The sequence below is a fragment of the Carcharhinus amblyrhynchos genome, chromosome 8 (genome assembly GCF_965287045.1).
Source record: "Carcharhinus amblyrhynchos chromosome 8, sCarAmb.v2.hapA, whole genome shotgun sequence".
NCBI lineage: Eukaryota > Metazoa > Chordata > Chondrichthyes > Carcharhiniformes > Carcharhinidae > Carcharhinus > Carcharhinus amblyrhynchos.
In genome coordinates this window covers 53,209,224-53,227,927 of record NC_137331.1, presented here as the reverse complement: position 1 = coordinate 53,227,927, position 18,704 = coordinate 53,209,224, and the positions used below count along the sequence as shown (strand labels likewise).

General features: G+C 41.9%; 1 protein-coding gene across 1 annotated transcript in view; it reads right to left on the bottom strand.

The window, feature by feature from the left end:
* LOC145346602 (junctophilin-1-like) overlaps positions 1–18,704 on the bottom strand; it is a 129,905-nt gene that overhangs the window by 48,998 nt on the left and 62,203 nt on the right. Inside the window, exon 3 of the mRNA XM_080194067.1 lies at positions 5,196–5,314. Within this exon, the coding sequence (XP_080050193.1) occupies positions 5,196–5,314 (119 nt within the window). The remainder of the gene's footprint in view (positions 1–5,195; positions 5,315–18,704) is intronic.

The following is an 18,704-nucleotide window of genomic DNA, read 5'->3' as shown; positions in this document are numbered from 1 at the left end:
AGAGAGGGAGAGAGAGATGACAGATGCCATGGAGAAGCTGGTCCAGCTGAATGCCCAGTTTCTGCCTGAGATGTACTATTACATTGTTATAGCCACGGGTGAGCTTTCGTAGTGACTACATGAGTGGGAACCGGACACCTCATCCTTCCCCTAGGTTCCCCGTTCTCGGGCTCCCAAAGGGAGGAGTGTCAGGCGGAAACCCCTGGGGCTTCCACCCAGAATTTTACGAGGGTCTCTACGTGCTCCAAGTCCCCTCTGTCTCTGAGGCCGCTAAGGGTGCACCTGCCCTGGAGTAGTAGTCTCAAAGAAGACCAAGGCTCTCCAGAGGACACCCGCCAAAGTCAGCAAAGACAGCCTCCATTGCTACTGCATTCTGGTATGCTGCTGATTTAAGTAACATTATTCATATGCAAATCCAGTTCCCTATGACCTTTGGCGGGGGTGGTGAGCCGCTATGACAATTGGGACCATACATTCCCACCATCATTTCTCACCATCAGGAAATTGACTTTTTTTGCTTCCCATCACATTTTCCACTCTGCGCGCTACACACTCCACCTCTGGCATGAGAGGAATATTCCAGCCAGTGGCAAATTTCTTCTGGATGAAGGGAGCTGTGTTGAGACTGAGAAACCCGGCAGAACAGTTTCTGTGAATGTCCTGTGGTTTTTAACTACTGGAGCAAATTAATTTATTTTTCCTGTCAGGTTCTCGCCCACAAGCAGCCCGATTCACAAGCTGGAGAGCTGGCAGGTGGCAAGCCTGAATCAGAAGACCTTTAAAAGGACAGACAGGTACAGGGCAGAAATTGAGAGCGAGTGAGAGAGAAAGCGACTGCTGAAGGTGATTCTGATCACAGGGTGCAAGAGGTTTATTGAATAGTTTCTTGGGCCTGGAGGAAACAAACCAGCTCCTCAAGAACCATAAGCGAAGCTTTAAACAAAAACAGAAAATGCTGGAAAATCTCAGCAGGTCTGACAGAATCTGTGGAGGGAGAATAGAACCAACGTTTTGAGACTAGATGACCCTTTGTCAGAGCTAAGAGCAAAGAGAATAAGAACATAAGAACTAGGAGCAGGAGTAGGCCATCTAGCCCTTCGAGCCTGCCCCGCCATTCAATAAGATCATGGCTGATCTGTCGTGGCTCAGTTCCACTTTCCCGCCTTCTCCCCATAACCCTTAATCCCCTTGCCTATCAAAAACCTATCTACCCGGTCTTAATTATATTTAGCAAGGCAGCCTCCACCACTTCAACAGGCAGAGAATTCCAGAGATTCACCACCCTTTGAGTGAAGAAGTTCCTCCTCAACTCCGTTCTAAACTGCCCCCTCTTATCTTGAGGCTGTGCCCTCCCAGGAGATGTTTATACTATTGGGGTGAAGTTGGGAGGGAGGGGGTGTGGAATGGGACAAAGGGAATGTAAATGAGGATACAGAAGGCTGAGAAGATACAAAGAGCGTCCATTATATGATCAGGATGCGAGAATGGTGGTACAGAGGTACAGATTGTTAAAGAACTGTCTGAGGAATGTGGCCATTGCTCTGAAGGGGGTGGGGAAAGGGTGTGGAAAGGAGGAAAGCTGGAATGGACAAGTGGAAAAAATAGAATTGAAAAAAGGATGATAAAATGGATGAATGAGATGAAATCAAATGGAATGAAGTAAATGGAAATGGGATAAAAGGTGGAGGGGAGAGTTCATGCTCTGAAGTTGTTGAACTCAATAGGCACTTTACAGCTTTCCAAACTAAACAATCAGAAGATGAGGTGCTGTTCCTCCAGTTTGCATTGGGGTTCTCTAGAATATTGCAAAAGGCCAAGGACGGACATATGGACAGGAGAACCGGGTGTTGAAGTGGCAAGCGACAGGAAAGTCTAGGTTCTCTTTCGGATGGACTGAAGGTGTTCGGCAAAGCAGTCATCCAGTCTACGTTTGGTCTCTCTGATATAGAGTAGACTGTATTAAAGGTAGTTACCCTTTGGATTTGCCCCTTCTCGCCTCCTTGCATCTACCCGATTTCCCAATGTCTAGGGAACATGGTATCACAATCTAAAAACTGACTGTTGCCATGAAGGCAAGCAGCCTTGTTATAGTGTTTAAATAACCAACGCGCTCCCTCTGAGGAAACTGGTTCACACTTCGTCCTTCCCCTGTTAAAACACAAAGTGGGTGGGTTCAAGGAGAGTTGGATTCCTGTTTGATTTTTGCATTCTGACACAACCCTAATCCACTCACATTTGGGAATTAAGGTTCAGCTCAGTCTGCAGATTTATCTCATCATCCCCAAGCATTCACTTTGTACTAAAAATGATCACTTTATATAATTTATTGAGTTACACATTAATCTTGTGACAAAGATATGGATGTCAGCAATCAAGGCTTTGAAATTTGGATGAACATTCGCTTGATCCTTTTAGCCCTAACAAATGCTTCCTGTTACAGTTTACAGGACAATTGAATACCGAACAAAACAAAAACCGGGATGAGTTTCAGTCAGAGCTCAGAAGACCTGCGTCAATGACATTTTTATATTTGGTGTAATGGTCCATTGGCACATAGCTAAATTAGAGGCTGCTATATCAGGATATATTATCAGCATTCTCCCTCAGCTATCCAGTTGAACTGACTTTCAGCTCCATCTGCTCCATCTATATGGGTCAGAAGGAGGAGGAAAACTCCCACATGCACACAAGGATGCCTTGGATTTTCCCAGCATTGGGGTTCACCTTGCCTTTCAAAAACTCCCATTCTCATCCCAACTGCTCTCTTCCGCAGTCCCCCTCCTTCCTCACTCACACTGTCAGGGACCAATTCTATGGGCTGATCTTATGTAACTTTCTGCTTTTGCCCACTGGTGATGACATCGTTCCAGATGTCTTCAGGGAAGAGCTACTTTTCAGGTATTCAAGTAAGACAGCAGGGTTCAAGTCCTCCGCACCTCATTACTCCTCGAGTGCAAGCTGGATCGTCACTTGCTTTGACACCTACACTACTGATTCCAGCCCCCCAGGTCAAAACGGATCTCTCAGTATTTAAATCCACACAATCAAGAATGGCCATTCAGTTTGTTTATTGGTGACTTTTCAGACAACTTTGAATTCTTCTTTCATTCATCTATGGGATGTGGGCATAGCTGGCTAGGCCAGCATTTGTTGCCCATCCATGACTGCCCTTGCAAAGGTGATGGTGACAGTACCCCCATAGTACTGTTCCGTTGCGAGTTCCAGAATTTTGTCCCAGTGACAGTGCAGGAATGTTGACGCAGGTCCAAGTCAGGGTGGCACATGACTTGGAGGGGAACCTGCAGGTGGTGGTGTCCCCACGCGTCTGCTGCCTTTGTCCTTCTAGGTGATAGAAGTAACATAATATTCCCAGGATAAATTAATACCTTCAGAAGAGATGAAACAATAGAAATACATTGGGGACAAAATCCTCTGAAAGAATATCCCATAATTGTTTACATATTAAAGTGCATTTTCCTTACTGTTTTTTAATGTTTGCATGTAATATATACCATACACACCTGGGTTTGGGCCTATCTTACGATGTAAATTGGGGCATGCTGCACATGAAAATAATCAAGGCACTATTCAAATAAGAATGTTTTCACAGTTAATTTGATAAAGTGCTTAGCAACAGCCAGAGGGTGAAAAATCAAGCATGAAGTTCAGAAGTTTCATGTTTTCTCCTTGGATTTGTGCCAAGAATGTGCAGTCTAATAATTTGTATGCATGGAGAGACAGTTATCAACATGTGTGGCATTGTAGCAAACTGCACATAATAGCCTAATGGTGTTCAAGAACATGAAAAAGTTCAGAAAAAGAACCCCTTCCCCCCATGCTCAGCAAAACTATGTCAATAATGAGGAACATAAAACCCAAGCTAGTTTTAGATAGAAAATTCAGCAATGAAGCAGATGGTGAGAGAACATCTTAAATCCAGAAGCTCATTAGGAGCAGTGATTGGTGAAGTACTCAGTAAGAGATGTTACTTCATTACATAATGTACACCTACAAATATGGTGAAAGCTTGATATTTAATCAAAAGGTTCTTTGGACTTCATAAACCATAATAGCAATGCAACATTTGTAACTATCCTATGAAAATCAGTTTGGTTAACCTTGAAACCAACTCTCAACATTTCCTATGCATTTATATAGAGTTCAGTTTGCAGGTTTTTTGGCCGACAGTCTACGTTTGATGCACAACGCTGTTAGTAATGGAGCATTTTGTAATCAATACTGAAATGTAAAATGTATACTGGGTACGGTGTTTTCCATAATCACCTACATATGTCCTGGTAAATTTGGAATGTTTAAGACTTTCTTGTGTGAATGTTTGCACACATCAGACAAGCTTCATATGGGTAATTACACAACATTTACAAAACCAACTGACCAGAAAACAAAATACCTTCCCTAACATCAAACTAAAGCTGCACCTGGGTCTTTTAAAGGCTATTATCCAATTTAAATATTTAATTATAAACTGTTTGAACTGTTGACATGATTCATTACAGGTGAACTTGGAATACTGCCCTGTACTTTCTGCTTTTAATGTAGCAATTACCCTGATTTACCTCAAGTCACTGTGATGTTGAATGCTGAAAGTACAAAAAGGTTTTGAAAATTGAAGTTACGTATTTTAAATTAAAAAAAAATCACACATTTTGATTTGAGAGATTAATTTAACAAATTCTACCCTGGATAATGCAACAAATCAAGATTGTGTAGTATAATAATTTGTATGCATGGACAGACAGTTATCAACATATGTGGCATTGCAGCACCCCGGACATTCTCTCTTCCACCTTTGTCCGTCGGGAAAAAGATACAAAAGTTTGAGGTCACATACCAACTGACTTAAGAACAGCTTCTTCCTTGCTGCCATCAAACTTTTGAATGGACTTACCTTGCATTAAGTTGATCTTTCTCCACACTCTAGCTATGACTAACACTACATTCTGCACTCTCTTGTTCCCTCCTCTATGAACGGTATATTCTGTCTGTATAGCATTCAACAAACAATGCTTTTCACTGTATGCTAATACATGTGACAATAATGAATCAAATCAAATTCACTTCAAAAGAAAGCTCTCTTAAATTCAAAGTAACAAACTTCTAATCCTGAAAAGCATGGATTGAAATTCCTTTGCAGAAATTCTTCTGTTCTTGGATGTTTAGACATGGAGGTTTACCTGGCTGGCAGAAGGTTGGTGACAGTTCCCTGGCAACTCCCCTTGCAATGTCTGATTCCTGGCGTGCAGCTTGAGCTGCCCCATCTGCTGCATCAGCTTTGGCCCTTGCATGTGCAGTTCTGGATTAAAAAAACAAAAGTAAACTTCAGCAATGTACTGCCAGCATTATTTTATCTTACACTCTTCTTGGGCTTGATGAGTCTTTAATACAGGATCACACAATTTAGTAAGATTCTCCTTGTCTCTATGCTCATTCAGCCTGTAAGCAAATAAAAAACACAAATAGCAATTGTAGTAATGATAGAATTTTCCAAAATCATAGGAAGGGAGGGGAAATATTCCTCACTGGTTCTACAGTTTAAGAAGAGAATCATTTTCATCTTTATGCATTCTAAAACAAACATCTACATTACATTTGGTATTAAAATACGTATCTTCTTGAATATTTACAATTACGGGATATCTCAAGTACTATTGAATAAAGATAGATGCCAGTTTTGTAAATAGACCAATAACATCATTATATGATTATCACTGCAGAAATATTGTAATAGTATGACATTTTTGAAATTAATTTATTCTTTTATCTGGAATTGGAATATTTCATTTAACTAAAAGAGACCTTGATTATGCTACGATGAATTTGTTTAAAATGGGCATATCCTGATATCATTTAATAACAAAATAATGATGAAAACATGATAAGGACATCCTGTTTGAAAGTGTAATAGAAACAACTTTAATTTTCACTGAAGCTATTTCTGATGTTTACTTTCGGCATTATCTTTAACATTCACTCGGTTCCTGTAGCATTAGTCAGATTGATTCATTAGTTTTTTTTTGCAAACTCATTGCTACTGGCTGCTTAATGAACAGAAGCCATTTAACAAAGGTGAGCACTTAGCCTGCGTTTACCCTGCTACGCTTGTTAAAATGTCTGATTAGCAGAAAAGTAATCAAATCCTCTTAGCGTTAAAATTGACATGACTTTACAAATCTGTTGTCCAACAGGTCATAAATCCAGTTGCAGGGCGCAGTGCGCTGCACAAAGGAGTCATCATGACCACACCTTATATTACTTTGCTATTGTGTTAGGCGCGCATGGCATTTGCATCAAATTCCTAAATTCTGCTGTAGGTGTGAAGAAAATGGTGAACAACATGAAGAACCATTAACTTGTTTCAGAACCATCACAAGTGAGTGGACAAAGCTACAATGTGAATAATGTTTTAAAAATTCAGTCATGGGATGTGGGTACTACTGGCCAGACAGCATTTACTACCCATCATTAATTGCTCTCCAGAAGGTGGTAGGTAGTAGTGAGCCACCTTCTCGATCCACTGCAGTCCATGTGGTGTACAATATTGTTAGCAAGGGTGTTTCAGGAATTTGACCCAGCAACAGTGAAGAAACAGCAAAATATTTCCAAGTCAGATTGGCGTGTGGCTTGAAGGGGAACTTCTAGGTGGTAGTGTTCCCATGTTTCTGTCGCCCATGTCCACACTGCAGTGAGCAGTTCAACACACTTCTGGGATGGAATTTGACCAGTTTTGCACCAAGTGCTGACTCAGGCAAGAAAACCGGCATGCAACTTACCAGCTGCACAGTCAGCATCTTTTTGCCAGATAATCTAGCAACTGATGAAAATAAAGTGGAGGCAGGCCCATTCCATCACACTGGCAGGGCCAGGAAAAGCTAGCAGGGGTGGGAATCCTGAGATCAGGGTGTTTTTTTTTAAAAGGGCACCCTAATCTCTGATAACAAAAAAATGACAAAGCTCCCCCCCACCACCCCCCCCCCCCCCCCCAATCGATCTCCCAGAGGGGGCATCTTCAGGGTGTTGCTAGGGAGCAGCCCAGGGATGTCCAGAATATCAAGACTACTGGAACTTCGCAAGTTGTTCTTGGTAAGTCCTGTACAACATCTAAGCTGAATGTTATAATTTCTGTGGAGGATTGTAAACCAAAATAGCCAAGGTTGCTAAATGAAACCCAAATGAAGAAATTACAAACAAGATTTTATTTTTCATCACTTTTACTTTAACACGAATGAGAATCAATATAAACAGATGAAGGATATTTCAAATAAAAATGGTAAATTTCATATACAAAAAAGATGCATCTTACTAGCATTCCTCTTCAGCATGTATGGTATCATGTGGTTATATAATTCCACTATATGCCCTTCTTTATTCCCGCAGGGTGGGTCAGAGACTCCTCTTCTAAACAGCTTTCACTTGAGTTTAACAGATACAACTTTCATCAACAACACACACCTCTATGAACTCTCTTTCCCTCAGATCATGACAGTCCTGATTGTGTAGCTTTCCAGAATTCGTCTTTAGTTGACCAACTAACAATAGTTTGGTCACTTCGGGGAAACATTCATCTCTGAGCTATTTGCACAGCTTTGAGTTATAGCCCTTTATGACCAGCTCACACATTACCTCAGAATTCTTATCTTCTTTTCTGCCGAACAGAAAACTGACTCGTTCTTGAATGATTTACTTTCTTTCCTCAAGAATTTGCTGAGTTCCTTTTTCTGTCCCTGTTTGCTTTCTCATCATGTCTGCATTTGGACCATTGCCAACCACCTCTTCTGCTTGTAGCTCTCCTTAGTGTCTGGTCGTATCCTAACTTCTTCCCTTCCAGGTCAAGGGTTATTAGGTCACATGTGCCCATATTGCTTATGATCCATGACTGGTACAATTGATCCAAGTCTTAAAAGCCCTTTCTTGCAAACATTTTTCAAAAATAAATAAATTCCACAGAGATTTTAAAGAAATTGCAAATTTTCCTTACAATGAGCTGGTCATAAAGGGCTCTAACTCAGAAAGATGTGCAAGTAGCTCAGAGATGGATGTTTCCCAGAAGTGACCAAACTATTGTTAGTTGGTCAACCAAAGACGAGTTCTGGAAAGCTACACAATCGGGGCTATTATGATCTGAAGGAAAGAGAGTTCATAGAGGATTGTCTTGTTGATGAAAATTGTATCTGTTAAACTCAAGTGAAAGCTGTTTAGAAGAGAGCTCCCTGACCCACCCTGCAGGAATAAAGAACAGCATATAGTGGAATTATATAACCACATGATACCATACTAATGGTCATTGACTTGCTCTCAGGGTTGGGACAGCAGCTGCTGCAGGGATTTTATCTGGAGATTCAACAGAGGTGTTGTCCACAATTTATTGCAGAGGGGAACGTAACTGTAACTATAGCTGCACACTGCTCTACTCAGTCCATGCATGCCCTACTCAAGAAAATGTTAATACTCACAAATTTAATGGCAAGTTGTACTTTTCACAGAGAGCTTCTAGTATTAGTTGTCCACCTAGTGGGAGCTCAAACCTACACTTACACCACACGTATAGTGTCAACAACATCCTCAGTCAAACCCTACCAACAAATACAATGGTTCTAAATGACTGCCCACAACAAAGGTCCCATAAACAATAATGATATGAACAATTTGATAATCTACTTCATCACTGTTGGAGTGAAGTATTAGACAGGACTTCAGAAGAACTCCTCCCTATTCTGCATTTAGTGTCAAGGAATTTCTTGCACCCACTGGAATAAAAACAGATGTTGAACATCTCTTCTGAAAATTGGCGCATCTGATAGTGCAACTATCCTTCAGAGCATTATGCAAGTGTCAGATAAGATTACATGCTCAATTGGCTGAAGCAGGTTTTGAAACCATGACCTTCTGATATAAAGGCAGCAGAGCCACCACTGAGCCAAAGCTGATATCTCTGGGCTTTTTGCCTTCTGAAGACAGCATGCTGTTCCCATTATTACCACCTTTGGATTGAAGCATTTCCTGGAGTGGGAAAGTCATATACATGCAAGGAAATCCCAGAGAAAGCAGCTAAATCCCCACCTTCATTTACATACAACAGAGCCACCATGGGCCAAATAGAAGAAAGTTGCGATGGTTTAGTGGAAGGGCTTTCTGCCTCACTGACATTTACATAGCTTTTCTAAACCACTCAACATCAGAATTTAACTGCAAAATCCAGGCCTTAAGTCTCCCAAAACCATTTCAATAATGTCCCCATTCTTTCCTCCATGTGTGCTCTACTCAAAGGCAGGTCCTTTGCTCACCGTCTGCTAATGCTTCATCCCCTTTTTCTTGGCAAGTTTTGTCAGTGGTGATTTGTCTCCCACTCTGAGGAGCAGGGCAGGAAGACAGGTCCCAAGTCTAACTTAGCATGAGCTAAATTCCCATTCTGGCTATTAATGTTAATCTGAACCACATGCTGGGCATCTAGCCAACCGAGCTAACTGGCCTCCACAAGGTTTGCATTACATCCCAGAATTTAGCACGATGAAAAGTGCTTGGGTTTGTGACTTTAGCTACAGTTAGACCATGTAACCTGATCAATTACATTTCACACTAAAGCACTGAAACAGCCATAAGGAATTGTTATATATTTGTTGATGATTTTCAAGATGTTTGTGAAGTTTAGGAATGTGCTTGTTAATTTAGTGTCTGCGTTTGAAGGAGATGGTTCTTATGTTTGCCAATTGTACAGATTTTAAATTCTCATGCTAGGAAATGAAAAGTTGGACTGTGGTAGTGATCAGTTTGTTGCATCATCATCATCTACGCTCATTAAATAACATATTAAGTAAAAGAAATGCATGCAATCTGCATAATGTTTAAAATGTTACAATGCGATGAAATAATAGGAGCAACCTTTCTTTCCTACTTGAGTATGTGGCACATGCATCAATTCATCACCATATTGCTTAGGAATCCATGCATGTACAGAATTTGAAACACATGCTTGTTTCCTCTTGGGAAATACCTCACTTGTGTGTGCTTCCAGAACACAGGTTGGCAAGAACCAAGGCTTAGTGACTCTCAAGGAAAAATGTTGCAAGATATTGTTAAAGATGCTTTGGTAGGATGCTTAGAAAAATTCAAGGCAGTCAGGCAGGGTCAACATGTTTCTGTGAAAAGGAAATCATATTTAACCAATTTATTGGAGTTCTTCAAAGGTGTCACATACGCTGTGAATAGAAGGGAAACCACTGGATGTATTGTACTTATGTGGAAAGATTAGACAGGCTGGGCCTGTGTCCAGTAGAATTCAGAAGAGTAAAAGGTGTCTTGATTGAAACACACAAGATAGGGTGTCATGGTGGCACAGTGGTTGGGGCGTCACAGTGGTTAGTACTGCTGTCTCACCGTACCAGGGACCTAGGCTCAATTCCCAGCTTGGGTGACTGTGTGGAGTTTGCACATTCTCCCCGTGTGTGCGTGGGTTTCCTCCAGGTGCTCCGGTTTCCTCTTGCAGTCCAAAAATGTGCAGGTTAAGTGGATTGGCCATGATAAATTTCCCCTTAGTGTCAGGGGGATCAGCAGGGTATGCAATAGGGTTTCGGGAATAGGGCCTGGGTGGGACTGTTATTGGTGCAGACTTGATGGACTGAATGGCCTCCTTCAGCATTATAGAGATTCTATTCTATGATCGTGAGTGGTCTTGACAGGGTGGATGTGGAGAGGATGTTTCCTCTTGTGACAGAACCTAGAACTAGAGGCCACTGTTTAAATATAAGGGGTCATTCATTTATGGCAGAGATGAAAAGAAATCTTTTCTCTTAGAGAGTAGTAAATCATTGGAAATTCCTTCCTCAAAAGTCAGTGAAAGCAGTCTTTGAATGTTTTTTTTTAAGGCAGAAATAGACAGATTTTTGATTAACAAGGAGATGAAAGGTTATCAAGGGTAGGTGGGAGCTTACAATCAGATCAGCCACAATCTTATTGAATGACAGAGCAGACTTGAGTGGCCTATTTCTGCTCCTAATTTGTATGCAAGAACACTGTTGATGTTTAATCAACAAGTCCAAAGATCTATGTGTCGGTTAGGTGGATTAGTCATGGTAAATATGTGGGATTAGTTGTATAGGTTGGAGAGAAGGGCCTGGATGGGATACTCTTTCACAGAGTCAATGCAGAATCAACGGGTCAAATGGCCTCTTCCTGCACTGTAAAGATCCTATGGTTCTAATATAAGTTGTGCAGTTCACTAGTAGGGGACATTGGTAAACTTCCTGTCATTCGCCAAGCTTTCGTTTGCAAGGTTATATGGGAAGAACGTTCCAAAGAGGTTCCTTATAATATGCTTCTCAGTCACATGATTGATAATTGATCATTGTGGCAGAGATATATGCCATCCTTTTCACAACAAGGTTCTGGGAGTGTTTCACCTGTGGAGGCTCAGTAAACATTCCAAATCCTCCGGTTCCAATCTCATTAATTATGTATCCAGGTATTTCATGCTGTTTCAGTGGCAGGGCAGCTCTGGATGGTACATAGTCTGCCATCATGTCCAGGTGACATATTGAAGAGGCACCTAACATCACTGACCCACTATTAGATCCAGTGGAGGTGGCACAGAGACTTCACTGAGGAGCACTCTGGGAGAAGTCTGCACAGTCACCTTCAATGTAGAGTGGGAAGTTGAAGAACTGGTGTCAAGGAGCGGTTAAGCCCAGGACACTACATTAGTGTTTCCCTCCCTCCTCCTTTAACCAAAGAAAAAGACACCGTGAGGTGGACAAGCAAGGCGTGGTCTTGCCCTGCTGCAGGAGTAGAGAACATGAGGGAAAGAGCTGACTCTAAGTGGGAAGGTTGGGTTAGTATTTAATTATTTTATCACTGGTAGTCTAAATAATTTTCTGTGGTTTATAATTTGGATATAATCTGAAGTAGAACTTCTTTCAAAAGTTTAATTTAAAGAGGTAAGACATGACAGGAGAGCTCCAAGCTGTAATCTGCTCTTCACACTCCATGTGGGAGACCAGGAACACTTCCAGTGCCTGGGGGCCAGCACGTGTGCAGGAAATGTTTCCAGCAGCAGGTCCTGTGTTTCGGAGCTGGAGTGGTATAGAACAAAGAACAAAGAACAACACAGCACGGGAAACAGGCCCTTCGGCCCAACGAGCCCGTGCTGCCATCTTAACAATATGTTTTGCCTCCTCCACCCTTGACCCATGTCTACGCTTATGGTACCCCCATAGATTAAGGGGAGAATAATTTAGGGACAATTTGTTACACCAATCAGCCTAAGAGCACATCTTTGGGGTGTGGGAGGAAACCGGAGCACCCAGAGGAAAACCACGCAACCACAGGGAGAATGCGTAAACTCCCACAGACACCGGCCCAAATCCATGTATCTGCACAGAAAACAGCGATAGTCACTGAGTTGTTGTGGTGCCCATCTGCTGGTCCAGTTTTAAGCATACACAAATGACGCAAAGTACTAGGCTACTCTCGAACTTTCAAGAGCAGCCCACGCACGACCCACCGTGTGCATGCCCCTCGTTAGACAACAAGGTGGACCGACGCACCTGCGGAGTAAAAGAGAAAAACATATCTGGGACATTGTGGACGATCAGCAAGGCAAAGAAAATTATGGATAGCATATATAGAGAATTGGTCACACTGCAGGCTCAGGTTCTACAGGCAGAAAGGAAATGGGTGACCTCCAGGCAGAGCAAGAGAGCTAGGCAGGAAATGCAGGAACTTCCTTTGACTATTCCCTGCAAAATAGATATACCGTTTTGTATACTGTTGAAGGGAACGGCCTTTCAGGGGACATTAGCAAACATTGAATCCGGAAGGTCCACCTGCATCCCCAACTCACTGCTATGATGTTCCAGGATCCATCCCAAATATCCAAGGCAGATCCAGGCATTGTTCAGGTGAGTCCCAAATGCTGTTCCAAAAATGTTTCACTCCAGCGTATTTTCCCACCAGCATCGTGGAGAATTTGACATTGAAGTGGGGGGGGGGGGATGTAAATGAGGTTCACGCTGGCCTCTGCTGGGTTTTCCAACCCTCCATGGCGGGCACCACCCGAAAACCTCCCTGTAAATTCATAATGGCGTGACAATGATTTCCCAGCCTCTTGCCATATTCTTCCCCCCATTGCCTACCATCAAACCCACCAGTGGGGGCTTGGGAGAATTCCACCCAAAGTAAAATCAAACTTAAACTAAATAGGTAAGAGGAAGTGTAAAAAGAGCATCCAATTGCCAATACCCTTAAAGTCATTTTCCAAATTTGCCCATTTTATTTGTTTTTGAGAAATCTAAGTTTTATAACTAAATGATTGAGATTACCTGCCTTTGCAAAGACTGCTATGTTTGAGCTGCATTTGTCTAATGTTATCTCTCCTACTGTAATAGTAAATCAGAAAATGTGTACACACATAGAAACAGTGAAATATATCTAAAAACATTCCCAATTTCTGGAAATAACTCAATTCCATCAGACCTACGATCAATAGGAAATAAGCTGGCAATATTGTATATCTGCATGATTCTGCCAACAAATAAACAGTAAATCCATCAATATCTAAGAATTGAGAGGTTACTATTTCATGTCCACATCCTTCCTCAACATGTAGACATAGGGCGGTTTAAGCTCCTCCCCTCAAAAACCCATGCATCACCACTTTTATGTGGCAATAAACATGTTACGATGAAGAATGAAGTATCTGGCAGAAACTGAAAATGATATGACTTTGCAGAAAGATTTATTACAAACCATTTGAAGCTTCAGCAGCTGATAAATGTATTCTGGACACAGAACTGCAACAATGGCTGCAGACTTCAGCTCACAGTTCCCTTATAGTCTATATAAAAAAAAGGACATCTAGTACTCAAGCTGAGATGTTCACAAAGATAGTGAAGGAGGTAATATTATGACTTGGGTGTGGAGCCACCTTGGAGCCTGTAGGCAGGTCACAGCTCACTTTGTGTTACTGTCTCCCCTGCAAATTACAGCAGCATGACAACTTCATGCTGCAGGATACTGCAGTCTGGAAATTAACCTGTACATTATTGTTTAAATACTTACTGAAATTGCATTTCAATGAAGTTACAACTTGGATTCGTGAAGTACCTTCAATATTCAGAAACATTCCAAAGCTCTCACAGGGGCATAGTGAGACAAAAATTCACACCATGGCAAAACTTAGTCAGAGATTTACGTTTTAAGGAGGGTCTAAAAGGAGACAAGAGGTAAACCGGTTTAGGGAGGGCATTTCAGAGCTTCAGACCTACGTGGCTGGAGGACCAGCAGCTAATGGCAGAATGAAGGGGTAGCATTTTATGCCACCTGGAGTGGCCAGATTCCCACTCCATATCACCTTCAGGTTGTTTTCTTGGAAGGAGAATGTGGGAAGCAGCAGGGGTGCCCACTGTCAAATTATGAGTAGCCAATTCAGCTAGTTAAAGGCCGAAGACCTATTGTTGAAAGTCGACTGGAATTCTACAGTCAGCCTCCAGGTTTTCAAAGACATTGGAGAACAGTGTAGCTGCCTGATGGTGGTCACAGGGCTGCAGGCCAGGAGATCAGTGCCCCAGGCAAGCTTTGCATCCCTCCCTGCCTGCCTAGCCACAACTGCAGCAGCAGGCCAGCCTCTTCCTTCACGGTGGTGGCCTGGATTCTGAGGCCAATTTTTAATCTGAGTTTTAAAAAGTTGGAGTGGTTATCTTACCCGAGAAGAAATCCTTCTGGTTTATTGGAACCTTCTGCTGGCCCTCCAGCTTCGATAGCCCCTTGTCACCCTTAACTAGACGGGCAGCTGCCCCTCTGTTCATTAAATGGCCAATTTGGGGAAAATCACAGCTGTTCCCTGCCAAGTGCAGGCTTCTGATCTCACTTTTCCATAATGGGGTTCTGTAGCATTTGAGCAAAATCCTGCTCAAGGAGAGGTTAGCCCATGGAGGGGTTTGAATATAAAGTTGAGAATTTTAAACATAAATGCAATGGTGCAGTATAAGCATTTAAACTTAAGGGCCAGAATTCTCCCATCCCGCCCGCCACTGGAATTTTAGCAGGCAGGTTGCAGACAATGTGAAACCCCATTGACAGTTGGGTGGGAACTTCCAGCTTTTAGACCAACGCAGTCGGAGAATTCCACCCAAGGTTAGTGTTGATATAGCTGTAAAATTTGACATATAATATTAATAACAAAATTCCCAGGCTTTTATCTGTGGTAACACAAACTGTGACAATATTTCAACAAGCAGGCTTAAACAACATAATAAATAAAAGCAAAATACTGTGGATGCTGGAAGCTGGCCTTAAACAATCGCTGTGAGGATCAGTGCAGCCAGCAATTGCTGAAGTGGGCCATATCTGGGAAAAAAGCCAACAGATAAGATGATGGAACTGAGCAAAATGATCTCAAATGGAATGATGACATCAGGCAGTCAACATAGGAGTTGGCAGGACACAGCACACAATGGCAAGGTCTTGTGATGCTAAAGGCCAACTTGAATCGGATAGTGACTGATGGGACTGACAACATTGAGATCAAAGAAAGAGTAATTAACATTGCCAGCCAACTATTAAAACAGTCAGCTGTATACTTAAACAACCATCGTCTCCGCAAGTTAAATTATTATTCCCGAATTGCTGATGGGCTGAAACTGATGATTATCATTCATAGAACTACATGAACAACAGAAGGAAGAACTGTTCTTCTAAAATCTGGTCCAAATTCTTAGTGAAGCACAGCATTTTAATTTATATGGTGCTTGAATGAAGAAAATGAAAAAAAAAGGGCAGAAAACATTTAAAATCTCCTAAAATTCACAACTTGAGGGAATGAAGCTCCACACATTTTCAGATCCATGGAGCTCAACTGACTGTAACTAACATTCATCACATCATTAAAAGGAAACTTATGTCTGTAATTCTAGCCCATAGTCTCTCAGGTGAGTTTAGTTTGTACATACCATGTAAATGAAACATCATGCCATTAAATGTATTTTAGTGATGACCCAACAGTAAGATGTCATTTTTCACAAAGTGAACAGCGGAGAAGCACGACTCAGAAAACAACTTTTGTTGAGTTTAACCACGTTTCTGTCGACACTTGCTGCACTGTTCATGAAAATAATACATAGTGTCACTGGCATCGCCGCTATTCTGACATTAAGGCTGGAATAGTCCCAAAAAGATTCTAAGTGTCGAATTTGCATGAAAACTGGAGTACTTCATGCTGATTTTTTTCAGTTGGAGTTCAGAGAAGAATCTCTGATACTCTGTGCAATGCAGAGGCCACCAGCATGAATATTATTAAATTTCAGGGGGCCACTGCCTATTCCTGCTGGAGAGGCTGAAATCAGTGCGCTGAGCAGGCCCACCACGTGTGCACTGATCTGTCAGTGCCGAGGTCAGCGCATGTGCCGTGGTCCCACACTGCCTGCCTCCCAACTGCTGGCCGGTTCGATCACCGATTTCAGTCAGAGACTACAATCCCAGACTCACCAAAGATATTTATATGATATTGAAATGACCATTTAAATGGTCTTTGCGTCTCGCTGCTGATTTCCAGCATGGACCTGATGTTACCAGAAATCCAGCATTGGGAGACGTTAGTGGGGAGCGAACACCGCAAACCGCCCACCACAGGATTATCCCATAAATATGTCCCCCTGTACATCATCTGCATGATCCGAGTGCTGGTACAGCACCTGTATTTAAAATAGAATCCCTACGGTGCAGAAAGAGGCCACTTGGCCCATTGGGTCTACATCGACTCTAACAGACTGTCTTACCCAGGCCCTCTCCTCCTGCCCTATCCCTGTACCCCACACATTTACTATGGCTAACCCATCTAACCTACACGTCATAAAATGTTAATTGGCAATTCAGCATGGCCAATCCCTTAACCTGTAGGCCTAATGAAATTTAGTTTGGTTTCCTATGAAGTGTTGTCAAAGGTGCAACGGTTCCCTATCAGGGTAAAATTGCTATCCACATTCTTATTATTTACTAGCTTTAATTTAGGGTTTAAAAAATAATGTAAAACATTGGTCAGTTATATGTAATGCCAGTAAATAATACTGCATAAATATCCATATCAAATGATTATTTGAAATGAATTGCTAACTTATTTTGAATCATGTGCAGCATATTGGTAGGAGTTTACTCAAATTGGCAATATGTTTGCAATCACATGTAACAATGATAACCTCATATAGTGGAAAAGCTTATGCACTGTGACGATCCCTTGACATATGCTGACAGGGGTTTCTTGCTCCTACCAGGGGCCACTCATGGTGCAAGGTAAGAGGGAGGTGCTCGACAAAGTGCAGTCCAAAATAGTCCTCAATGGCAGAATAGGACAAGGAATATGGCTGCAAGTGTTTGACAGCAAAGACCGTTACATGTCAACAAAATTCCTAGTGCACAGAACAACTGTTGTCACTGCAGTCCTGTACTGCAATAAGACTTGGACTGCGCATCAATGACACACAAGGGAACACAGAAATTCAATCAGAAATACCTTTGCTGTATCTTCCAGATTCAATTGGAGGACCAGTAAACAGACACTAGAGTCAGTCATTCTTAAAGCCAGCTCCACAAGCACTTTGGCAAAAAACTCTTGTAACCACTAGCATTTAGAAGAATGAGAAGTGATCTTATTGAAATGTACAATATCCTGAGGGGATTTGACAAGGTGGATGCTGAAACAATGTTCCCCACGTGGGAGAGACTAGAACAGTTTAAAAATAAGGGGCCTCCCAATTAAGATGGAGATGAGAAGCCACTTTTTCTTTCAGAATCTTTGGAACTCTTTTCCTCAGAGAGAAGAGAGCATGGTTAAATTAATACTTTTGAGCAAAGGTAGGTTCTTGATTAACCAGGAGTCAAAAGGTTACCTGGGAGGGTTGGGGATGGAGGGCGGAGGTGGGAGGAATCTGATGATAATCAGAATTTGGAGTTGAGGTCACAATCAAATCTACTCCTGCTCCTAATTCATATGTTCATACATACATTAATAAAACTCCTGCAAAGTCAACTCTAGTGGACTGGACACTGACAGGAAGGCTGAATTTCCATCTTCCTTGCTAGGTCCTGTTTTCTCAGCCCTCAAATGGCCAGCATTGGTGGTTTGTTTACTGAGGGGAAGAGGTTTTTTAAAATGTACTTTGTTAGTTGTTCCTCTCTTTTTTTGAAAATCAGTGAGAATTTTTAAAAGGCACTCTGAAACTCTCACTGAAGCATGGAAACATTAACATTAAATGACTAGAAAGAGCTTGCTAGCAATCATTCAAAATAGCAAAAACATGTCCATCAAGCTACAGAGTTGGTTTAGCTCAGCTGGCTGGACAGCTGGTTAATAATGCGGAGTAACGCCAGCAGCATGGGTTCAATGCCCGTACCAGCTGAGGTTATTCATGTGGGCCTCGCATTCTCAATTTAGCCCTTTGCCTAAGGTGTGGTAATCCACACCTCAAAGTTATTCACTTAAATACACATAGAAAATGTTAAAATGCAAATAAAGAAAAAAATACTTAGAGATGTTAAATCAATCCCTGTGAGATGTTCAAATACATGCAGATTAGATGGATTAGCCATGATAAATGTGCGGTGTTATGGGGACAGATGGGGGAGCGGTTCTACATAAGATGTTCTGTCAGAAAGTTGGTGCAGACTTGATGGACATAATCCTTTCTGCACTAAGAATTCTA